A 26,009-nucleotide genomic window follows, 5' to 3' on the forward strand; every position below is an offset into this window, starting at 1 on the left:
TCATTTGGTTTCAACAGTTGTGCTCCACCTTGCTGAAACAAGTTGTCATCCTTTTCTAACCTCAAACAAATCACAGAGTTCAAAAATTAGGCCAGATTTTGGCATGTTTGTGCATAGTTGGTGTGAAATATTCTGATGTTTTCATTCCAGTCACTTCCTAGTATTCAGGTTCTCATGCTCATCCCTAATTCGATGGTACGTTGACTTGGTGTAGATTTGGATGAATTGTCGTCTTCTTTTTTTCCCCAGCTGCCTGTGTTGTCTGAGCCCAGAAGCAGATGTCTGTGCGCTTTGAGTGATTTAGGTTCAGGAGCCTGCACGTCTGAGATAAATTCATTTCATCTCCAAGGGGAGTGAACTTGTAAAAAGAAATCTATTCTTGTTCTGACTCTTTCTGTCTGAAGAAAATGAAAATCTGGTAAGGAAGTTTCAGCAACATGTTAGCTATTGGAAATGTCACTGAATGACCAATTACACACAGAGAGCCAGATTGTCTGCAGCTCGTGAAGCTTTTTATATACCACAGGCAAAACTGTCATATGAGTACAGCAGTCACTTTTACAAAATGTCTACTTTATCTCAGTACTTATCTCTGAGCTCAGCATCAAAGTAAAGCATTCAGGCCCATCCAAGAGCCCTCGGTTAGTGATCAAGCACTGTCTGATTGGTCAAACATTTGCTGTACCATTATTAAGGCATTTAGTAACATGTTAAAACTGTTAAATATCAACAGTAAAATAAGGTGCTTTCAGGATTTTTGCCCACTTTCATGCTGGTTTTTTACTTGAACTTGAACTTTATGAATACAGCTAATAATATATTGCACAGGAACATTTTGTATGATTAGTTTTTTTTTATTCATCTGGATTTAGAGAAACACAAAAAATGAGCACACAGAAAATGTCAAATGAAATGAAACATCCATAGTAGAATACCCAGACCTTGTAATGTTAAACTTTTAAATGTAGCCTTTTAATGGCAGTCTCTATCCAACAGGAACTTCATGTCTTCAATATGTCTTTAATGTAAAATGTCTTTTATATCATGTTCTGAGAACAGTATATCCGATGTCCTGGAGCAGAGTGACTCTCAAAATCAGCATTTGTGATTTCTTTTTTCTTCTTCTTTTTTTTAAAGGCTTACATTTTTTTCTTTTGGGGCCAAGTTTAAACAAAATATACAACTTGTTACAACAACAAATCTGAAAATGCATGTGAACAATTAATTTACCAGCCCTCGGTACTTCATGTTCTCAGAGTACTTGATAGTTGATTAAGTGTACACACATTCTATCGTGATATTCCACTTGAATCAGATGTTCTCAAAGCAATTCCAACAACAACAAAAAAAATTGTAAGTGCAATAACTTACGGTTGTAAATCACACAATATATATAGACCGTAAACAAGCTTGAAAGTAAATAATTATTCAAAATGATTCAAAAGCCATATGTTTAGCTTAAAGCCATCACAACTATTTTAGGTTAATTTACATACCAAAAACCCTAATGAATCACATTTTATCCCTAGACCCACAATACAACAAAAGCCCTTAGTCACACATAAAATAATATATTTCTAATAAGGATATTTTTACAAAAGAACGGGTCCAATGGTATTTTATGCCAGAAAGGAATCCAAAGAAAACCGTACATGCGACCACACACAAAACAAAGAATTATATTATTCTAGTACTTGGATATGCCTACTTCAGTAGTATAAGTTTTGAGAGATGGGACAGAGATTTAAGCATCTCTGTAACTCGTAGGCATCTGCAAGTTACTGTCAATTGTACTGTACAATTAACATTTCCTTCAAGAACAATCTGTTCTAATCTTGTACAATCTCTACAGAACTTTCTTGACCTTTTTACATATTTAGTTAGGATTTACCTTTGAATGAAATACAAGAGTATGAAAAGCAAATGCAATGAATTGTGTTCAGTTATGTGCATATTAGCTCATTTGATGGTAAGTGTAAGTGTGTGCTGATACTACATAAACTAATGATAGTGTTGACCTGAGCTTCATCGACGCCCCTCCCGGCTCCACAATAGTTAAAGATAGGCTAACACAGAGGCCAGGCTGCTCTGTTCTGTCACAGAATCCCTCTCCACAGATGTCTCGGTGTTAATTAAAAAGACTGCCTGAGAGCATGGATGTGCATGGACTCAGAGTCGCTGAGGGCTGATGCTTTGGCTGGGGTAGCAGGCCGGGCCCTGTTCAGCATGGGGCTTTGAAAGAAGAGCCATGACAGCTGAAGGGAAGCATGTGCGAGGCATGTTTGTTTTGCATTACCCCGCACACAGCTGTGTGGATTGTCCTTTCCCAGAACACCGGAACACTATAGTCACTTCACCCTCTCAGTAACCCCTTAAAGGCCAAAAGTGACAATGTCAGGACTCACAATTCTGCTCTGGCAGAACTTCTCATGACTTTTAATGAGGACTGGAGGTTGAACTGCCACTCTGGTGGATGGGATCGGTGCCAGTTTTAGTTCTGCTGAAAAGCATATGAACATTATCATTGTTTTTTTTGTTGTTGTTTTTTTCTTCAAACAGGTCCCTTGCTAGGCTGGGTGATGAGATGTTCAGTCATGAGATGCAATGAAGACTTCTGCCAAAAAATTAATGAAGCATGGCTCGAACTTCATGAAGCTCCAACACTTTACATATCGTATATCCAGGCCATTGAGTACAAGACTGAGCAGCTGTAAGGAGGTGATCTCTAATGAACTTTATGTAATGAGGTTCTTTTACAAAGTGATTTTAACATGATATTGTGTCCAATGCATTATGCATTTTGTTTAAAAACATTAAGTAATGAAGCCTAATTTCTGTCGATCTGAAAAATACCTCAATATGGAACATGATTCTATGTTGTGACCAGACCCCCCACCCCCCCAAACCAGGTAAGTCACTGCTCTGGTATTATAATAAAAAAGTTGTGTGTGTATATACGTATCTCCAGGGATCCAGATAAGCTGCACAGCAGAATGAAGGAAAGGAAATGTGGTTCTCATTTACAAATTAGAAATGGCTTCTCCAAAGGGCAGAATGTATCAGATTCAGCTCCAGATTTCAAACAGCTTGGTTTTACCTGATCTAAATCTAACTTGGGAAAAGTAGAAAGCTCATAGTACCTTGAAATGGTGCTCGCTTTATATTTCTGTCACCAAACCCAGTTTTGCTTCCACCCAATCAGAGCCATAGTGGATAATGCCTACAATGGCAAGTTGATAGTTTCATTTGAGATGGTGCAATGAGGACTTCTGCCAAAAAAATAATGAAGCATGCTCAAATTTCAGGCAGCAATTTCATGGAGAATGAGGGGAGAGTAGCCAAGGCACCAAAGTTCACTGAAAGATGCAAAAATATTGTGAACTTCAAAACACATATAAAGCAAAAGTTTCTCATCCTATTTTTGCATCCTTTTTGTAGATTGTAGCTTTTAGTGAAGATTGACATTCAACTTGACAGTTGGTATGATGGATCCAAGATTTGTATCAAATCTTGCCAACGGCTTTATTACAACTCTTTCCTGCAGAGAAATTGAAATGAGACCGCAAATAATAGAAAGATTTTAGTGATTTCAGATTTCAGTGTGGACAGAAAGTGCCACCTGTTTATTTTATGTCCTTTAACCGTATTGCTTTGGCTTTGCACTGGCAGATTGCACTTGTCTTTTTCCTTTACTAGGGACACAATTCATTAAGGCAAGAGGAAGCCTGCATCGAGTGCCTAGTTACCTGCAGGAGAGGTATGCTTTTCTGCAAGTTTAGTACATATCTTAAATAGCCGAATTCTACAAGGACAAATGAATAAATATGAAGAAATGAATCAATGTAGCAGTAGTAATTGTTCACTCAGGGATTTTGGCAGGTTTTATATTGGGAAATGGCGATTACTACTGTATAATTGTTTGGATAAAGGCTGCAATGGGAAAGTTTTTACTGTGAGAAACTGTATTGTTTGTCCCTTGGAAGGCATATTTAGAAAAAGGAGTCTGTGACAGAACAAGAATTAAACAGGTTTTGATTATGCTGAGATGAAAACGAAGCCAGATGCGTTTTGATAAATTTACGTGTGTTTACAAATGGGACACTAGTGGCGGATAAGTGCAGGTTTTTGTTATTTTTTTTTCCTTTTCCATTTAATTCTTGTATGCATTCAAATGTCAAGTTTCTGTCGTCTTTCTTGTATTTCTTGTTTTAAAGCCAGAACATTCTCAGTTTTATGATCTCTGATTTTCCCTAGTCTCTCTAGACTTCAAATCGAAATAAATCTCATGGTTTCTCAATTACTTTTTCTTGTCTTTGTCAATCCACGCACTCCTTGATCCCAGGTCATGCTTTGGTGGCTAACTGATGTTCACATTTGCTCCTCCTTCTCTTGTTTGTTGAGGGACTTCAGAGATAACGTCCTAAAGTTGGGGGAGTCATGTAGCCCAAGAGATGGCTGCGCTGTGTTCTTTAGCTTTCATTCGCAGTGTGGCAATGCTGGAGGATTTCCTGTCGGGGTCCATGTTTAGATCGTACCCATTAATGCCAGAGCTCATGCCTGGACTCCCAAACAAGCTGCCCATGTGTGTCTGTCCCATGTGACCTCCAGGACTGGGCACACCCAAGAAGTCAGACACTCCACTAGCAGCATGTGGATGAGGTGGCATGCAGGAAGTGACCGAGTCGCAGGGTACGACGCAGCCTGGCACCGGAGATGCCGCACTGCTGCTGCCTATCCAAGAAGGGTTCTGAATCTGCAACAAAGTCAAATGCAGAAGGTTAAGGTATAGTGCATTTACATTCTGCAATCTCAGCATCAATAACATTAATGTAACTTCTAGTCTTGAGAGCATTTATCAAGTCTGACGACTCCTTGTTTTGAAATATTGCATTGGCGAAGGTGCAGAATCCTCAGTGGTACTCGGTGTGGAGATATATCAAGAGCTCTGGGGCATTCATCTGGTCCCGTACTGAGTGGGAGCTGCTTGACTAGTGTGGAGGAGGAATGCCTGTCTCTGTACGCTCCTTCAACACCCAGAGTAACCTCCTCTGCTGAGCGGAGGGAGCACAGAGTGAATTGATAGGGCTGTATTCTGCTCTGGGCCTGGGGAGGTGGGGGTCTGAGGGAGGGCTGCGGAGGGAGATGAAAGCCCTCTCAGGGAGATGCCCCAGATGTGAGCAAAGCTGCATTCCACAGCTGCAGGCGCGCTCCCCAAAGAGCCACCCCTGCCCTCCGACCCGGCCACATATTCATAATAAATCCAGGAGATTCTTTGGCTCTCCTGTGAAGGCGTGTCGTCCTCGGCCACAGCCCTGGTCTGACCTGACCTCGACATTGTGTTTCCTTAGGTCCTTTCTTAGGTCCAAATTGTCAGTTGTCTGCCTTCCTACTGTTTTTCATTTGAAATTCATCACCAATATTCACTCTTTTATAAAGACTTAATCATAAAGATAGCTTTCAAAAAAACCCAACTATGACAGTCCGTTCTAATAACAGTCTTAATAAAACACTCTGACAGGGCTCCCCGCACTACTTAAGTGGCGCCGCAACATCAGTACAAAACAGAAAGTGCAACCAGTGTAGTCTGATTCCTGAATGAAAGAATTGATACTTTTTACTGAATCAAAAACATAAAGCACAATCAGTTCCTGAACAAATGACTAAAATTAGTGAATCACACACATACAGTTTACAACTGAATGTCTTAATTCAGTGAAGTTACTGGTTCTTTATATGACAATGAATGTATAGTTAAAGATAAACGTTTTCAGTTTTTCCTATTCTGAAGTAATTAAAAAGTCTGTGTAAACGCATATATATTCCTTAAAAGTACTTAGAGAGCCATGAACAAAACACTTTTTTTAATAAGTACTAAAACAACTGATAATGGAATGGAACTTTTTTTCTTAACATTTTTCACAATTTCCATCCTTAATCAGCATTATTAACTATTAATATTAATTTCTGATATTTCCTTGACTTTAATTTATTACTGGAGATGGCACTATACCTGAGCATAGTTTTCTGGCCGAGTGAGAAGAGGCAGTTCATAGGCCGTGGAAAAATGTGTCCGGACCTGCTGCATCTGTCCGAAACGCTCTCTTTTCCGCCACTTAGCTCTTCGGTTTTGGAACCACACCTGCAAGCAAGACATCAACCCTTAATCATGAGGATATCGCATGAATAAGTGATTAAATGACCTCATGCAAACTGGCCACCTGTGGGGTTACATCATAGAGAGGAAATGTTTTCTCAGTGGAGATTTATTGACAGAGTAATAAACATCTATTATCAAACTTTCTATTTTGAATACATTGTGTAACTAATTTGGTATCAAATGTCTAGTTGCACTTTCTTTTTGGTGCCTAGAAAGTCTGCCACTTTAGTTGTAAGTCAAGAGCTCATGTAGGAAGCCATTTGGCTGTATTATAGATCAGCATCTTTTCCTGGAAACAGTTCGGGGAGACCTGGCCATTGTTTGATGATGTGGGAGCTGACAGATTGTGATGGCCTCCTCTGAGTTTCTTTTCTATCAGAGCTATCAGCAGCAGCAGGGGGCAGGGAGGGGAAAGCAGGAACCCACCGGGTCCAGAGGCTTCGAATAACCGTTTCACTCCTCCTCCTGCACTACCACCACATGCTTGCTTTGATGGATTAGGAGATTGCTGCTCGGCTTTTAGAAAGGAAAAGGTGAATTGAAAATGAAAATCATTGTGGATGATTTGTGTCATTCCAGACCTGCATGACTTTAATTTCTGTGCTGAACACAAATGAATATATTTTGATCATGCAATGAAATTAAGTGGGCTCTAATGTTGTTTTGCACCCCAAAAGCATCTTTTGTGTTCCACAGAAGAATGAAACTCTGAATGACATGAGAGTGAGTAAAATGATATTATTATACTTTTTGGGTAAACTTTCCTTTTAACAAACAGTTAGTACTGGATTTTATCTGGCAAGTTACACTTTCTTTCACATTTTTCCCTCTTCTTTTCTATAGAAATATGCATTGTTTCCCTGAATAGATGGTTATTTAGAGATCTGGGAATTAGAGAACAAATTACACAAAGTGATTTCTCATGGTTCGCAGTCTGAAGAGCTGCCAAAAATTCCATTCTTTTAATCCCTGTTCTTCTCTGTTTAGAAGTATCTGTTTATTGATTTGTGGAGTGGAAAGTTTTTTTTCAAGCTGAGTCTTTCTTTTGTCTTGCAATCTCAATTCGTCACGGAGCTTGAACTTGGATCTGGGGATGGCCCTTTGGTCAATCAGTTTGTGGTTATTGCATCCATTGCCAGCAAGATGTCAGCCTATCTCTAAGCGTAACTTGATATCACCTTAGCTCTGTTTGCACTTAATTTGGTGGTGGACATCACTGTCCCTTGGCTCCTCATCATATGTTTGTAGAGCTTAACTGCCTGGAGAAAAAAAGAACATTTTGTTTTGCTCAGATTTTTTCAGAGAGCATCATGACTCTTGTGGCTCTCCGCTTGCATCCTTGTGTTTTGAATTGATTCTAGGTTTTGATACCGTCTGGGCATCTAAGAATGCAAAGACGTCCGTTTAATATTATTGTCTGCACAGCATTTTTATTCCCGTTTTTATATTTATCTTTTTCTCAGACTGTCTTCCCTTTCATAAATCTAAGCATGGAAGTTGGGAGATCGAAAAGAAAGATGGAAGAAAGTTCAAAATGGAGTTTGTTTTCATTCTTTGTTTAATTTCCTGACTCTTAAGCCCCTGGCTTTCCATATCTGACTCTCCAACCCAGTAGAGGCGTGTAGACGAGCGGTGGAAAGATTCCCTTGCACCTCTCATACTGATGAGCCAATACTGAGGTGTGTTGTATAATGCTTACACCAAAAGTTCACCTTTGAACTAGACTGGCAGGGAGCAAGAGAGACCATAGATGGGGAGTTATTTGGATCTGTATTTTGGTCAAAAGTGGTTGGTGCAACCTTGGGCTTGCTTTTTGGTTTCTTTAAAATATTTCCAATCATTCTTTCCCTTTAGTGGTTGCTGGTGAATAAGTTCAAGGCTGCCAACATTAACAAGTCAACTAATTTTGACCAGCACCTGTTAGAAACGTAGTAGAAAAAGTCTTTTTTAATCTTTTGTATGTTGTCCATGCGGGCTAGTAACACAGTAATTGGTAAAGACGTTGACAGCTAAAGCAGCTTAGAGGCTTATTATGGAGCTTTATTTATGTTCCAGCACCAGGGGAGAAAGAACAGAAACACTGAACTAAACCTAGCAGAAAAAACAGCTTTGAAGTCCAGAGTAGCTTTGAGGATTGATGGTCTGACTCTGCTGTCACTCATGCTCACCTCTTCTACTTCAGAATCATTCATTTTTTTGTTTCTTGACCTCCAGAACTGTAATTATAGTAAAATGCTATTTATAGCATATTAAGCCCTTAACCTTTTACCAGATGTATCCAGACATATGAAGTATATTAATATTATCAGATCTTTTTCTTAGAAAGGCAAAGAAAAAAACAATCTCAGCCAATTTGTGGAGACATTAGTAATTTACACTAATGCAGTTGAGTAAGTCTGATTGTACATAAGTACTGTTTCTTTATTGACTTTTATTATTATTATTAATGTGGGACTTTTGCCTTCAATAAGACAGGAGAGTAAAGAACCAACAGGAATTGATGGGGAAAAGAATGGGTGGAGTGGTGGGTTCAGCAAATGACTGAGCCAGACTCTAACTCTAGTTGCTTGCACAAATGCATCACTGTCGGAGCACATGCAACTACCTAAGCTTGCTTTTCGCCATATGAGTCATTTGTTTTTTCATGTTGCTGTAAAAAATGTTATGGTTGGCATTAGGGTAATGTGCAGTAAAAACGGGTATCTTTTTGTGCTGTCCCAAAGTAGAGAGTAGATGAGAAAAGGCTTCACTTGTAAGTTCCAGAAAGGTTTGACAGTGTTCATTGTCCCTGGAACTGAACCATTGTGGTTCTTTGGATGTTTCCAATTATTCTTTAGTCATAGCTAGTCATGTACATGGATATAAGTCATAAGCATCCCTCACCATGTGAAGGAACTTTAGGCCAGATTCTCTCACCTACCCTTGAGAGCAGGGAGGGACACATTCTTTCCTGAGTGGGACATTAATGAAAGACAAACAGTGTAAATCCAGGGCTTCTAAGTAAAGCGCACATTCAGGGTCGGGTAAAGGGATCTCCCGGTCTGTCTGTTGATGCAGGAATGCAGCAGTAGTGTTGGAGGGATTATATGCAAATTTAGGGGTAGGGGTGGGGGTGGGTCACATAAAGGTTCTGGTTTTCCAGACCTAGGCTGAGTTTAATACAGCTGGGCTCAGAGGTTCAGGTAGAGGCTCGAGATGAAAGCAGACCCTGACATGTCTAATCTGAAAGCCCCTTTTTACTTTATGATCTCTTGTGACGGCCAACTTCAACAGCTTTTTTCTCTGTATTCTCTGTTTACTTTTAATATTCTTTGCACTGAGTGTAATCACTCTTCCTCCTAGTGTCGCTGTTCTTTTACCAACTTTGAAAAATACCTCTTGGTCTATATTAACAGGACTTCCATTCCTCATTTTTTAAAGCTCAAATGGACTAAAATTAGTAGAGAGAGACTTCATTGTTGATCTAGCCTCATTGTACAAGGTTATTCAAAACATGTTATTGAATTTGGTAATGTAAATGTGGCTCACACCTGTACACGAGCTTCTGTCAGGTCAGTCCTCAGTGCGAGTTGTTCCCGAGCGTAGACGTCGGGATAGTGTGTTTTCTGAAAGACTTTCTCCAGCTCCTCTAGCTGATAGCTTGTGAAGGTGGTACGGTTGCGTCTTTTCTTGCCCTTGTTGCTCTCTCCCTCTGCCTTGTCCAACAACGGAGAAGCCAAATCTGAGTTTGGCTGCTGGGGGCTCTTCACTCCTGACTCCTTTATGCTGAGGTAGCTGCCATCCATCCCTGCAGGATCACTGTTTTGGGGCAACTCAGAATCTGTCAGCCCTGTGCTGTCTTTACCTGTAGACAGAAAAAGAGACATTTGTGAAGGGTCATTATGTGCATTACTTGAGTATAAATGATTATGAAAATGATGTGAGGGAAGCAATTCTGTTGAACCATTCGATCACCAAAATATTGTGAGCAATTATTTAATTGAATTGAATTTGATTTAATTTCATTTGAGGCTTGGTTTAACAGCAATTATTCTCCTATCATCATTGTGTTCTTCATCCCAAGTCACTCCAATGACTTACTGTAAATTTATATTATAAGAGTAAATCCCTCTGAAGCAATCTGAGGTTTTTTCATTTTCAAAGTTTCAAATGTTTGCTGGTATGTGCATTGTATTTTATTATAAATAGGCCTATGTATATATATAAAAATAAAAAAAACTCTATTCTTTTAACTAAATATTTACATTTTATAGAAACACACAGAGGGGGGAAAGTCATTAAAACCTGGTGTAATTTTATTTTTAATACCATCCCTATTTTTGGAAATTGAAAATATATATATAGGTAATACTTTAATACTTTTGGGTGTCATGATCTGACAATGAACAATTTTTACAACATTTATGAATATAGGTCATGTTAATTAATATGCTTTTGTTCATTACCAATTAATGTTTGTTTGTAATACTGTAATGTTAATTATTAACAGATTTACTATCAAGCATCAGAAATGTAGAAATTACCCTACATTAATAAAGTATTGTTCATTGTAAGTCCATTATACCTGCATTGTATTAACTAATGCTAACAAATTAAACAATACTGTTAACTTATCTAAGTGTTAGCTGGTCAATATAATCTAATATTGCATGCAATTTAATATTAACCAAGGCAATGTAGTGTTGTCGTTCATATTTGTAAGACCCGTGGTTGTAGTAACGGCCGCCAGTCTCAGCTCATGAATCAGCTGCTCATGTGTAACAGACACCATGGCTGTAATTGCAGACTGACAGAAAATTACCGGTTTCCCACATGGGCACAATTCGAAGACTACTGCCCTGTTTGATGAGTGTAGCCTCAAACATACACACAGTCTGTGGAAAGGGTGCAAAATGGAGCTTGGCTCGCAATGAGGCCGCACTAGCGGCCCTAGAGTAGTAATTTTCTGCGTCAAGCCACTGGAAACACACAGCAGCTCAGCTGTGAAACCCCAGTCAGCGTGCCGGTCATAAATTCAGTCAGATCAATGAATGTGAGGATTCCAGTACATTAGGTCATTTCTCCAGCTCTCTCTCAGTGCTCATTACCTGTCTGTGCTTTGTGGAAAAGCTGTGCTACAAAGACTGGCATGCTCACTCAAATCATAACGCTTACAAACTTGATGGCTGTATTGGCAGACTTTTGGCTGTTTCTCTCTGTTTCACTCATTTAATTGCAAGGAGGAATAGGGTGTAAAGCTGGATTAGAGTTCCTTTTGGAATGTTCCCTCCTTATGTGATCCAGTGGCGACCCTGAGCTTTATGTCTTACTTTAGCTCAGTGCTCAGTGACAGAAAGTTATTTTAGGTGATGCAGTGTTGAGGTGTTCATTTTCTAATGCGAGACTTGATTAAAGCCTTCTCGGGTTTGAGCTGAGGGGCAGATGGGTAAATGCTACTGGTACACATGCTGTTCTCACCTCCTCACAGAACCATGTAGGGTAATGTACAGAGCCAGATTAGGTTATTGTGGTGCCCCGTGAGAGAGATTGTCAACGGCTTGTAACTGGCGCAGTACCCTCAAAAGTACTCCTTTGTATTTTATCCCCAAACAGGGTGCATATTAGCATCTAATGGTAGGCTACTATATTAAAGGGATATTTCACCCAAAAATGAAAATTAGCCCATGATTTACTCACTCTCAATCCTAGGTCTATGTGACATTCTTCTTTCAGAAAAAATACTATTGGAGTTATTTTAAAAAATATCCTGGCTCTTCCAAGCTTTATAACGGCAGTTAATGGTTGTTTCTGTTTTGAAGTCCAAAAAAGTGTATCTATCCATCATAAAAGTGCTGCAGGGGGGTTAATAAAGGCCTTCTAAAGCAAAGCGATCTGTTTATGTAAGAACAATATCCATTACATTTACATTTACATTTATGCATTTGGCAGACGCTTTTATCCAAAGCGACTTACATTGCATTCAAGGTACACATTTTACATTTTGTCAGTTCTTGCTTTCCCTGGGAATCGAACCCATGACCTTGGCGTTGCTAGCACCAACGCTCTACTGTTTGAGCTACAGGAAAGCCATATTTCCATATTTAAAATTTTATGAAGTAAAATAACTAATTTCATTTTTGGGTGAAAGCCATATATCCATGAAAGCCATCATACAGGAAAGCCATATATCCATATTTAAAATTTTATGAAGTAAAATAACTAATTTCATTTTTGGGTGAAATATCCCTTTAAGGGCATAGTCCACCGAAACGCACAAATTCTGGCATCTGACAACCTGTATGACTTTCTTTCTCCTGTGGAACACAAAAGAAGGTATACAACAATAATAACATAATTTTAACTTTTGGGTAAACAATTCATTTAGGGGTAGATAAGCCATATATACCTTTTGAAGGCACTGCCCCAGTAACAAGCTAAAAGTAAAAATTTTGCACTCTTTCACATCTCCCACTATTTGAAACCATTTGTATGGCCCTGATTTGTACACGCCCTAAGCATGTTGCCTCTGGGCACATGCCCAAATGCCCATGTAGTTAGTCCAGCCCTGGTAGTGTGTGCAACAAGAACATATTGGCACAACCAGGCTTTCATTCCTTCAAGTTCTAATCTTTCAGTTGCCAATAACCATGTGAACTGTGATCAAGACAACAGTTTGTGGCTTTGTGAATCTCGTGTGGTGTCAGTGATTTGAAAATTGATTCTGCCTAGGGAAAAAAAACATTAAGATAATGTATAATACACTCCATAAAATGGAACCAGCTTTTTTTAATGGCATTTGACTTTTGGTTGAATCTCTCTCTTAAAGGCATAGTTCACTAAAAAATGAAATGAATCACTCTCGTGATATTCCAAACCTTTTCTATGAAAAACAAAAGATATTTTGAAGAACGTTGGGTACAGAACTGTTTTGGTGACTGTTGACTTCCATTGTATGGACAAAAAAAATCTAGGTATGTTTACATGCGCTAATTTTCCTCAATCCAAATAAATCCAATCTGATTTCAGATTCATAAAGTTCTGTTTATAGGAATCCTAAACTTTGCAACTCGATTCACATTTTCATTTACGTGTGTATTTATATTATATCCTCATTGGGAACTAGAGAAAGCCACCGCTGTAATGTTACCGGAGCTACCGTGAGTATAAATTACGTTTTTGCCTTGATGACATACCTTAATGGAAAGTTAACAAATTTGCCCAAAAAACTTTTTTTCAGCAATTATTTTGTAAATATTCAGTTTCCTCCACTGACCAGTTCCTAAGACATAAATAAACACACAGTTTGCACGTTCATGTAAAACATATGTAAACTTATTGTAAAAGGGGTCTGGTAAACAGATTTTTTTTAATCCGATTGGGAAAAAAGTATTGATCGTATTATTTCAGGTCTACACCACACCTTTCAATGTGATCAAAATTTAATTTGGGTCAAGCTCGATCTGATCGATTGGGATGTTTATATATCCCTATCCCTTTAACTCTTATTGTTTGTTTTAGATTTAGAGAGCTTTAGAAAATTTCAGCTTGGTAAATATAGCATTTTTGTCTTTACCTTTTGTAGGTATATGCCTTAGGAACTGCTTCTGTTCTTGACCATATATCACATTGTATATGCTTCCTTTTGGTTGTCTCCCTATTTGCCTTTTCCAGGCACCATGGGCTCAGCCATGACAGACATGGAGCCAGGCCTGGGGGTATAATGGTTCCCACATTGCCTCTTGCCCACGACTGACACATCTTGTTAAGCAAGTGGGAGCAGTGAATTTACTCAAACATAAATATTTTCAGCTTGTCCCTTCAGATGCCTCACGCCTTTTGCCCCCACATGGAAAAGCTGACAGCCTGTTTGAAATCGAGGCCTAGCGATCAAAGGCTCTTGTTTATACCCTGTGTCACTGATGGCTTTTGGCAGACCTAGAGTATTGTGACAGTCTCGTAGTCCACCAAGGGTTCAACCCAGGCTCTCCGCTGCTCAAGGTGAACAGAGACTTGGCTGCCCCGTAGCTCCACCATATGGGCGAGTAACATGACCTGCCTTCTGGGCAAGAAATCTCACGGCAAAATGTTTCTGTCAGAATAGAAAAAGTTTTGAACTGGAGCTCTGAGGGGGGTAGTGGTTGAAGATTGCAACAACAACAAAAAAAAAAATGCAGAGCAGAACATGGTCATGCTGTTTTACCCTCTTTGTGGTGCTGTTAGACACACTGAAGTTTCATGAGGTCATATCTGGCTTTAGGAAAAATGTCTACCACAGATAATACCAGAAAAATCACCAGTGAATTGCAAGTGAGAATATTATTTTAGCAGAACTGACTGAACAAGGGATCTATTCACTGTCCATTTTAGGCTATCTTTAGGCTACTTGTTTTTTCACTGCTATTGATCACTGATTTTTCTCATTTATTTATTACATATTTTAAATGTTTTGCTTGATGTTTTTGATTGTCTAACATACACTACCATTCAAATGTGTGGCGTTAAGATTTATAAATATTTTTGAAAGAAATCCCTTATCTTTAACAAGTCTACATTTATTTGATTAAAACGCATTCGAACATATTCTGAAAAAAAAATATTACAATTGTAATATTTTAAAATGTAATTCATTCCTGTGATGGCATCATTACTCCAGTCTTCAGTTTCTCATGATACTTCAGAAATCATTGTAATATGCTGATTTTGTGCACAAGAAACAAGCTCAGTTAAGCTGCTTAATATTTTTGTGGAAACTGAGATACATTTATTTTTTTTTTCAGGATTTTTTGTTGAAAAGAACAGTAATTGAAATGGAAATCCTTTAACATCATGTCTTTACTGTTACTTTTGATCAATTTAGTATCTTTGCAGAATAAAAAAGACTTCTGATCCCAAGCTTTAGAACGGCATTTGCGGTGAACATATTATGCATGTTATGTAGAATGTTTTTGCTAGCACTGGTAGTGTGTGGAATTTTATTTCTCTTGTTTATTAGACATCCTGCATACTGGTTTTGGGTGAACGATTATTTATTTATTTTTAAATTCATGAGGACATAATAGTATTTGTGTGTTTTCCATCTAGTTATCTGTGCATCAGCTTTTATAACACTGATTCCAAGATAGCACACTTCTCCTTCCTTACAGAGTGAGGGATGTGTGAAGTCTTTTACTTTTCCAGTGCAATGAGGTAAGAGAGTCATTGGGCAGGACAAGAAGTTCAGCTCTAGGTTAGGAGACGGTGAGGTTCAGGAAAAAGACTAATTGGCATTTTAACCCGAGTAGGTTCACACCTGTATGCGTAACAAGAATGGGGCTTGTAAACCTACTTTACAGCATCTACTTTTACCTCTGACTCCAGAGGAAAATATCTTCAAATGGGTCGCCATTTGATATATCCTATAAATCAAGAGGAAAGGGCACCAGTATATATTTTCATAAAATATGCATGAATGGCTAGCACAGTGGTTCCAGATCCACTTGCACTAAAAAGGTGCCTTGCCTTCGATGGGAGACGCCAGTGGTTCCTGGCTTTGTAGGATGTCGGTGCTCGACCCCATGAGTTAGCAAGGGTCATATCTTTACAAGGGGCAGTCATTTAGTACCAGCTGAAAACGGGGGAACACATCAAAGTGTAATTTAACTAGCTGTAAAGCGGCAGGGCATCCTCTATGCTTTTTTACAGAATCTGATTGTTAGGGTCAGCAGCAGGCAAATAAAAGAAACACTATAAATTAGGCTACCTGGGGTCTCTGTGAAGGGTTAATGGTGAAATATGCCAAAATTAAAAGGCATAAATAAGACGTGGTCAGGCCGGGTTTCATCGTTATTATGACTGAAAGCAAATGGTAAAGGAAATCGGGGAAGACTGTTTGCTCATCTAAGCTTTTATTTATATCAGTAATTAGATTTGTTTTCTGTGCTTAAAATATGGATTGAATTGTAATAGGCAGCTCTGTGCTCTGAAGCCAGGCCAACAGTCTGAACTTCCCTTCTGCCATCTAATTATTTCAGGCTCTTACAGACGGACACGGCAAGAGATTGATAGGTTGTGATATGAAGAATGACTGGCTGGTGGCATATGGAAATGGTGAAAGATTTTTTTTTATTGGTGATTGTGAGCGTGACACCACAAGATATTAGTAGAGAAGGAGCCTCATTAGTAAACGTCTACTCGTGCAGCCATTTGCAAAACCAGAGCAAATCACATACTCAAAGGCAGATGTGACAACAGCGGCGCGATTCTTAACTTAGCCCAACCAAACCACAGGGACTGTCTCCTCCTATAACTTGCTTTACGTTTTAGGGGTCACCTCTCGTTCTTGAAGTTGCGTACTTCTGAGAGAACTGTATGACTCTGTTCAATAGACATATACACGCACAAGTCAGCAGTTGTTTCAGAGGGAGAGTTGCGTCTCAGCTGGTGCCGACTGAAAAAAAAGAAGAAGCCCGGTAGTGAGACTCTGATGGGTATCCGCAGAGAAGTCCAAACGCACAGCTAGTCCTGAAGGACGATTTATCCCAGCAGGCTGCAGCAAAGAGCACATGCTGGGCAAGAAAACACAGCATTTCCTTTAAACTGCTTCTCGCGATAAATCACAGCTCGCTCCGCTCCTCCGGCTCCCTTGGAGTGTCAGGACAAAAAGTATTTGAACTCAAGACTGCTTAAACCTGAGGATGTTTATCAAATGCACTTTGAATCCATATGCACCGTCAAAAAGAGAACATGGGGTGTCAGATCAAAACTGTTTGAGCTTGTTTTACTAACACTACTTGGTTTGGTTGCGGCCTTTCAAGCAATTATGATTATGGAGAGTTTAGATTTGGTGGTTTTCTGAAAAAATATAGCGAGTTAAAGTACTCCGTGTAAGTGCAGTATTTTAGTGATTTCGGCTGTGGCTTCGGCTGTGAACGTCCTTGGGCACAAATAATATCTCTGTTGTCTCTGGTGCAAGGGTTACAGAATTAAATCAGTTTAAATATGTTGCAACAACTTGCCTTGTACTGTTCTCTTTTTTTATTATTGTACTGTTTTGTTTGTTAAGCAGTTGACATTGCATTTCCCAAACCCTCAGTAAAGTTTGGAATCTCCTGGATGGCATTAGAAACCACATTGGAGCGGTGCTCTAGTTAACAAGCACTATGGAATGCTGTAAAAACCTAACTAATCACTGTCTTGTAAGATGATAATGTAAAGAAAAAATACAGAAGAGCCAAAAGCTAAATTAAGCATACATTATAGTATTAGAAACTTTAGAAACACTTTTTTTTTTTTTTGGAATTGGAAATACTGTAATTTACTCACTTTTACGTCATTTTAAACTCATGAGTTACTGTATGCTTTCTTCTGCAGAAAACAAAAAAGAAGATATTATGAAAAATGTCCATACAATGAAAGTCAATGGAGTCCGGTGGTGTTGCCACAACATTCTTCAAAATATCCCTTTTTGCAATTCACAGAGTTCAGAAAAACACAAAGGTGAGTAAATAACAGTATCTTCCTTTTTTGTAAAAAATCCCTTTCCCTTTCCCTTTTACATTTATTTATTTATTTTCATATTATCAATAAGTTCCAAATCAATAGTAACGATTTGAAGCAACAAATTTCAATTTGCTCACATAAAAATTGCTTTCACCTTTGATCAAATGCTCAGTCGTTCTCTAGTAGTTGAAGACCCGTTAGAGGGAATCTATTTGGGTTCGATTATGCTGTTTAAATAGAGGCCTTGTCTTTGAAGCCGACTGCCGACTTGCCGCGCTCAGGCAAGCACACTGAGGCTAATGTAAACTGCAAAGCTAAATTTTGAACTGGTAAAATGATCCCAAGTCCTTGTCACCTCTCCTTAGATCAACAGACTATGGGAATATGCCCCCCCCCCCCTCTTTGTGCAGTACTTCTGTTCCACTATGACTATATCCATGCTTATGTTATAATCATTTCAAATTACAAGAGTGTAGTAATACAGACATTGCAAATTATTACCAATGTAAATTCATATAATACATGGTGATAATTCATACAGTTGATATCATTAAAAGTAGCCTATACTTCAGATGTTGTGTAAATTAAATAACGTTCTTTATAATATTTCAACAAATCAAACTATTATTTCTTTATAGCATAGTATGTCATTATATGCCTGCGATATCTCATTCATAATTTACTTTTATTTACGTTTTTCATGGCTTTTTTAACTTTTTAATTTTGAAAAAAAAAAGTTTTATCCCTACCTGCAGAATTTAATTGTGTTTTACAACCGGAAAAAGGTCTTTCTGCTTGTGAATGCTCATTAAATAAATGCAGCTGAGCTACTTCCTTTCATATAGTTATTCATCATATCAGCCAAACGCTCTTATAAATTATAGTTTGCTATTTAGTGAGAGTCTTTAAAAAAGATTTGCAAGCAGGGAGAATATATGAAAGCGTACAAACACAACCTAGGAATCTAAAAGCTTTTAAACTAAAAAGTCACCATCATTAAAATGTAATTTTTAAAATGTAGTTTTTCTGAATGATAAACTGAGAGCACAAAAGTCTGATTTGTTTTGTAGTTGTCTCAAACACTGATTGGAGCAAAGACTTTAAACACTGCCAGTAGAAACAAACTATGAGCAAGCTTAAGCCTAAATGATTCACACAACCACCAAAGTACAAAATAATACTGAAAAAGTAATAATAACCCAAACACAAGTTGCAAGTTTTGCCTGTTGCGCTATAGGTTGTCAATCAAACTAACATCATTTCTTATCTGATTATCTCTACTGTAAACACTAAATGATTTAGCCCATGAATACGGTCTAGCCTATTCATTTCAAATATCAATGTCTATAATACAAATACCTTGTTCATCATGACCTGATCTAAAGCATGTACTTGCATTGTGAGTGAATCCTTAATTGTTGCCTTTAATGCTGATATTGCCAAACGTTTATGTGATCTCTTCCATCAACATCTCATGCCAAATGCAAAGGCTGTGATGGTGACACGTTGTGTATTTGTACAAGGCATTTGTTTTACAAGGTTTTATGAAGTCATCATCCTTTGACATTTCATGGGCTCCCTTAGTCTTGATTAACAGGGACCATGGCAATGTACATCTGACCTATAGTGATCTTTTTTGGGGGGGTGAGGACAATTCTAGTGTTCATGTTCACTAATGAAGGACAATGCTGTGGTAAAATTGGGGTTTCACTGACGAGGTGATGAAGGGCTCCGTTTTAAGAGTGTCATTTTCTTTGTGTTATTACTGCTGACCACAAAGGAGGAATTAGTCAAAAGCTTGTTTTGAAAACCACATTCCCTCTTCGGCATATAATAATCATGCCCAGGGGAAATGTGAAGTTGATGCAAGTGTTAGTCTGTGACTGCAGAATTATGTAAGCCACACTCAGTTTGGTAAGTATCTTGGTTTAAATAGGCATTTATGTATTCATTTAATCACTAACTTATTATCATTCCTCTATGTAGGCATCACACATCATAAAATTACTTAGCAACTTTCATTTTGGCCTGAATAATTTCTCTGGCAGGACACTTTGTATGTTGCACTTTTTGAGTTGCTGTAATGATGTCTTTTGAGAGCAGAATGAATCATTACATTTTAACAAGCTCTTGGTTTAAATGCACATCTGAATATTAAATTGTGATTTACTATTTGATAATCAAAGTGGTTTTTCAAATTAGACCACATGTTGTAATTTCATTGCCCTAATGAACGGTAGTAATCTGTATCGGCCAATCTCGTCAGAATGCATTGTTATTCTTTGTGCTTCGAAGTTGCTTTTTCCTAATTATATGAGTGACACACTGTCTCAAAAGCGTTCCATTTGTGGCAACGTTCATTGGAAATATATTAATATCGTAAAAATAGCACACAAACAGTCATAAACCCATTCATATTATTCATGAAATGTGTTTTCAGTTTCTCAGTGTTCACTAACCTCAATTACGTTGATGCATTCATTATCCTTTATTAAAAAAATAAGCTATCCCTTTGAACTGAGACTCTGGAGATGCTGTTGTTTACAGGATGCCACCAAAAGCATGCATTCTTCAGTAACCTATTTACTACCCGTCATGAATAAAGCAGGATATTGTTAAGAATATCAACACTCCCTCACCACAAGAGGGTTTGCTGTAACTGATTTGGATTAGTACTACCTGCTCTAAATAGACAGTGTTTTTCAATTTCTGTTTTCTATTGTAATGCTTTTTGCTAATTTTCATGAATGAGCTATATGTCAAAGCCAGCTGCTGATGGTAAATCCATCACTTTACCTTGACACTTTCTGCATATTACAGGCAGTAATATTATGGAGGATTAATTGGAGCGTTTTTTCTTACCATCACAAAATAACACTTTATAATAACTTTCATTTATGAACAAACACTATTATATAATGTAATAGGTCTTTTGTTAATGTAGCCTACATTTATATATTTTGAAATGTCATAACAATTTGGTTCATATAAGATTAAATTAGCCCTTTATTAATCAAATCAACTTCTAGTCTGTTACATCATGTCATATTAATAATGGCATAATAAAAAAGTTTATATTAAACTGGATAATTTAGCTATTTAGCCTACTTGTAAGGTTATGTTAATCAACTCATATGGTCTTTTTTTCTGTCAGAGAGGTTTTAATTATAGTTTGGGAAATAGGACTTTTATTTGACAACATCTGCACAACAGACCATTATTAAATCTAAAGTAGCCTATGTCTATATCTCGTTGCGTCATCCGTTTATTATGCAGCGCGTTCCCGAAAGCTGCAGATGTAAACGAATGATGGCTTTTGTAGGCTATTTTGTCGTATGAAAGTGTCAATCTGGTCACAATTCTAAATAGGCAATTTATATCTAAACGTGTTACTATGAATGCCGTTGTTATTGTGTTACTGCTTCTGTTAATTTATTTTCTTTCTTTTTTTTCCCCTCTCTTCGATGTTGCAACTGACAATAATATCGCCATGTTCTTACGGTCTCGTTTGCACTCTGTTCCTCTGATATTTTTGACAACTAAACCTAGATGAACCCGTATGGCATTCCTCCTCTTATAAAATTGTCATAGGTCATGTCTTATAGTTTTCAGAGGACACGAGTTTCTTAGGCCTATAACCGATTGAGATGCAGCCTATTCGTTTTGCCCTTTCTTATTGCAGCCAGTGTTATGTTTTTCTAGACTGTATTGAATGATTATCATAGTCCTGCTATTGCAAGCTTTGGTAATTTCAGGAGGGGAAAAATACCAAGTGATTGTAGCCAATGTCTGAAGATGCATTTTTGCTTTACTCTTGAAATTTATTTTACTCTTGAAATGGATTTTTGCTTTAGCCTACCATTTTCCAAAAAATTTCCTCTTCATGTTTTTCTTAAATTTGTCCATATATTTCCTCTTTCGAATAATCCAAAAACAATGCAGTCTTAAACTACTTATTTTGTGATATATATTTTTTTTTAAAGTCTTTTTTCTTCTCTTATTTTAAACTCCAGACAGTTCATACAGCGTTAATAGCCTGTGGTCGCACAGCACACCTGACATTTGTCTTGTTACGTCGAAAAAAATCGTTTAATCTCAAACACATTAGTGTCAGTTTAAAATATGTGCATTGTTAAAAATGCATTAACTAAAACAAACATTTGCAAAAGACTTTTATGGACACATTGAAACATTTTTCCAACCTCATTATGGGCTACCGCTACCAACTCTTTGGCTTCCGTATCCGGAAATATTTTTAAATGTTTGTCCCTCCTGTTTTAGAATTTATATTTTTTTTATAACATGGTCATTATTATTATTATTATTATTATTATTATTATTATTATTATTATTATTATTAGACCTATTATTAGAATACGGGAATCCTGAGAAAAGCTCTCGTGTAGCTAATTATTTTGTTTCCATCCACGAACACTAACTTCACAGATTGCTAAAACGTGTTGAAAGAAATATTTTTGTTGCATTTGTAGAAAATTAAATGCCTTTACAGTTTATAATTGAAGCTGCACATGACTGTACCAGTTTCAGTGCCCTTATTTTACAGGCTATTGGTTAAAGAAGCGTTTTGTTTAGTTGCTCTTGATTTTTTTTTTTTTTTTAAGTGTTTTATTTTGTGCTATCTCGCGGTGTCTTTTAACTAATTCCAAATAAAAGCACAACACTTAATTCACCGAATGCACGAGCTAGCCATGCTTGTAACCTATTTTATAACCTATGCCGGTTATGCAACATTTTCACCAAGTCTTGACTTTGTTAGCCCAGAGGGCTTTCGTATTGCGTAGCCTATTGCTACAGATCCTAGCCTGCGGTCATATAGAGTGAGAGAATTTGTCAAAATCCTTAATGTGTCGTCGACAACTTGTAAAAGTGTTTAAAATTAGTTGCGTTTGCCTTCTAAAATGTGTTAATTCGATTGTCTGCTTCAGATCCAGTATTAAGAATTGTAATTCAGATTATCGCATTAAATATAATTTGATTCAATCTTCAAAGGTAAAATGTAGGCTAATAAAGGGGGAGGTTATGCCTCATCCTAATTGTGTTACTGTGAGAGCTGAGCCAGTTATATTGGTAGTAAGTTGTGAAGTCAATTGCATTTGCTTTGTAAATATTAGCCTACTGATGGACTTCACTCTGATGTGATTATCAATATGAATAACCGCCTCTCAAGTAAAATAACCTGGTCTAATTGTAGCTTTTTATTAGAGGGATTTGCAGATTATCTTAACAGAGTCATAAAAACATTAATGTCATTGCAGTTGAACGTTGCGCTGTGCATTTATTTGAAACGAAAAAGTAGAGGACATCTTGAGTTGCTTCTCTGCATACTAAGACTATTTTCTATTTTGCAAATGCTTGATTTTAAACTCACCATAACAGGCGATGAGCCCTCCGTTGTGTCCGCTGTCCTGCTGGAGTTTGCTGCTGTCTGGGGGAGTTTTGCAGGAGGACCTCTGCATGAAGAGGTGGTATTTGTTAAAGGTGCCTTCCCCAGCAGTGGCATCCAATGACTGGCATTCCTGCTGGAACGGGCTCCCAGCTTTTTCCCCGTACGCCTGACCTTTGTTGGTCAGGAAAGCGGGGCTGTATTTGGTGTCACTCGCCTGGAATGTCCTGAAAGGGTTCGCCTGGTGATCCCTACCTTGCGGTGCAGATGGGCTATAATATGAATCCATGGATGTCATGTCGCAGTATGAAACGCACGTCTCGGCGTTCATTCCTAAAAAAAAAAAAGTTTCTGGAAGAAAAAGACGTCCAATCGATTTTTTTCTTTCTTTCTTTTCCTTTTTTGGAGAGCAAAGTGAGCAGATACGCTCACGCTCTCTCCCTCTTCCTCGTACAAACCAATACACACATACACACTCACACACGCACGCATAGACTTGTGCAGCAGCTGGCTTTGGTTATACAATGATTCAGATGTTTTCCAGAAACGGATAGCTAACCAAAAGCTAAAAAGCCCCCTTAAGGTTAGAGGAGTAACGAAAAATGCGTCTTCTGAAGATGCAGCCCAGATCTCCTCGGTATAGACCACTACGCACGTCAAGACCTCTCCTCGGTTATTATGTAGATGAAATGAATGGGTGAGGTCAGACCTTTGCTAAGAAGAAGAAAAAAATGTTTTGTTGGAAATATGTGGGGGGACTTAACACATGACATTAATGTCATTAGGATATGAAATGTATAACTGATTGAATGTGAAGGGCAGAACGGAGGGAACAATTTAATGGTTGATTCGCAATGCTTTTTAACTATAAGACTTTATCCTGCAATGCAACAAAGAAACAAGTTTGAGCTCTATATGGGATTATATGTTTGTTTGTTGTGTTAAAGCCACTGATGTGTTTCACTGTTAGAATCTTATGGTTTTCTTTTCTGTTTGATATATTTTCACATTTTGACGTTTTTCAAAAAAAATCTTGTTTTATCAGATCTGGTCATGCCTTTGCCACCATCAAGATCGACTTCGTATGCCTTTTTGTGCATTTAAATAGTTTAATGCAATTTGAAAGCAATAGCCTACTATTAAACCCGAATAAATTAGAATAAAATATTTTAAATCTATAGATTGCTGTAAAACCTTTTCTAGATAAAAAGATTCAGGCCACAGTAGCCTCACTAAATTAATTCCCATTTATGGATTCTCATTTAGGCTACGAAGTTTCGTGTAGCCTATAGCGTTGTTGGTATGGTCTGCAGCTCTTTTTATTTAACAATCAGCCTGAAATAGGTAGTTTCCAATAATAATAATAAAAAAATACGAATGTTTTTAGCTTTTACATTTTTCTTTTGGAATAACAAACCTTGCTGAAGAAACATGTTTGGTCGAGGTGCTGTAAAACCTGACGCAGTAGCCTAAAACTATGACGAACAAGTTTGGCCTGCAAAAGTTTCAGTCATGAAAAACACATCCGCTTTTTATCATTTATTTATGCAAATTAAACATTTAGTAAGTTCATGTGCGTACAAAATCTTTTTGATTTCATGGGTTCATGTCATGTTATAAAAGTGCATGTCGTTTTTAAGTGTAGCTTATTTTCTTTTTTCTTTTTCTCTTTTATTCTGCTGCGGTAGTCTACATTGTAACGATTATTTACGGTCTTCCTCACTCTTGTTTATTTGAAGTTTCCACCAAGCGAAGCATTTACAACAACACCTGTGACCTTTGCATGTTCTTAATTTTATCTTGAGTTAGAGGTTAAGACCCAATTTATCCGAATCCACAGAAAAGAGCAGTCCCGATGCCTATTCATGGTCAGAATTTTTTTTTTTTTTTTTTTTTTTTTTTTTTTTTAGATGCATGTGAGATGTCTATTAATTTGTATGCGACCACCAACATGTGTATTTTTTTATTACATATAAGCTGTGTTCTTCATCCAAGTTTCTTTTCAAAACAACACAGCCAAACAATTGCGAGCCATCATTTTAAGTTGGTTAAATAACGGTTAAATCTAATTTATTGTGTGATTTTGCGCAGCCCAACATGCTTTAATGTCTATCTGTACGTCATCATGCTTGCAACTCAATGGTGATGGTGTAGTATGGTGAAGCACGGTTGCATTAAATTAGCATATGAAAAGCTGAGGGGAACCCTGTCAAGATAACAAACCTGTCTAAATTACACACATGTCCAGCAATGGCGAAATGCAGGGCCCTGTTTAATGCAGAGCTGATACAGCAAAGTGAAACAGCTGTGAGTAATTCGATCAAAGTGCATATCTCACAGCAATTTGTGTCAAAATATGGTTCATTTTCCGAATGTTGTTATTTGCAGTGTTTTGCGATGGCTTGATTATCAATTAGCCTATTTTGACGCCTTGATTATTTAAAGTAGGCTAGGTTACACAAGTGTTTGTATTCAGTGGCATTGGAAGGCAGCACTTTAGCTGAAACGAAAAAGTGAGGGGAAATAAAGAACGTCATAAAACGGTGTCAGCTAAAGCTGTGTTCCTTATAAAATTCAATAGAGCATTTATTTCTGGTGCTGCATTGAAGTTCTTTCGTACATCAATTCTTGCGCTATCCATATCGTCTGAAACTAAGTGACCATTCAGTCCAGCGCAACCAGATATTTGACTTAATAAAGGAAATATGAGCTTAATTGGATTTCTGACTGCGATGCACCACATTGGTTGGTTGCTTGCAGTTGTAACAATACTGAGATGAACATTTCTACTGCTAATACCTGTCTGCCACTGATATTGCGACTTATTATTATTTGTATTAGCCTATTTCATGTTTTAATTTAATCGCTGATTTACAGTTAAGCTTTAACGTGTGCAATTAAATGCCAACGAAATTCATTTTTCACTTAAATCAGTTTTGATCGTTGTGATTTATTAATTAAACATTTCAGTGTTCTCATAGCTTATTTTTT

The 26,009-nt window shown here is 37.6% G+C and overlaps 1 protein-coding gene across 1 annotated transcript; it reads right to left on the reverse strand.

Moving 5' to 3' along the window:
* Positions 1-859: 859 nt before the first annotated feature.
* alx4a (ALX homeobox 4a) lies at positions 860-23,709 on the reverse strand. Its single transcript, XM_084109191.1, has 4 exons — positions 23,004-23,709; positions 9,688-10,001; positions 6,011-6,139; positions 860-4,753 (listed from the first exon to the last, which is right to left on the reverse strand). The coding sequence occupies exons 1-4, from the start codon at positions 23,347-23,349 to the stop codon at positions 4,436-4,438; spliced, it is 1,107 nt and encodes a 368-aa protein (XP_083965317.1). The 5' UTR covers positions 23,350-23,709; the 3' UTR covers positions 860-4,435.
* Between the last annotated feature and the right edge of the window lie 2,300 nt (positions 23,710-26,009).

This window comes from Abramis brama (genome assembly GCF_963993115.1).
Source record: "Abramis brama genome assembly, chromosome: 3".
Lineage (NCBI taxonomy): Eukaryota > Metazoa > Chordata > Actinopteri > Cypriniformes > Leuciscidae > Abramis > Abramis brama.

What these genes read in the sequence shown, in the direction of transcription:
- alx4a (XM_084109191.1), bottom strand. Translation starts at nt 23,349, where the DNA reads ATGAACGCCGAGACGTGCGTTTCATACTGCGACATGACATCCATGGAT. An exon ending in AGGGCTCATCGCCTGTTATG is followed by an intron (nt 10,002 to 23,003) that starts GTGAGTTTAAAA and finishes TTCTGTCTACAG; the next exon opens with GTAAAGACAGCACAGGGCTG. An exon ending in GGCCAGAAAACTATGCTCAG is followed by an intron (nt 4,754 to 6,010) that starts GTATAGTGCCAT and finishes ACTTTGTTGCAG; the next exon opens with ATTCAGAACCCTTCTTGGAT.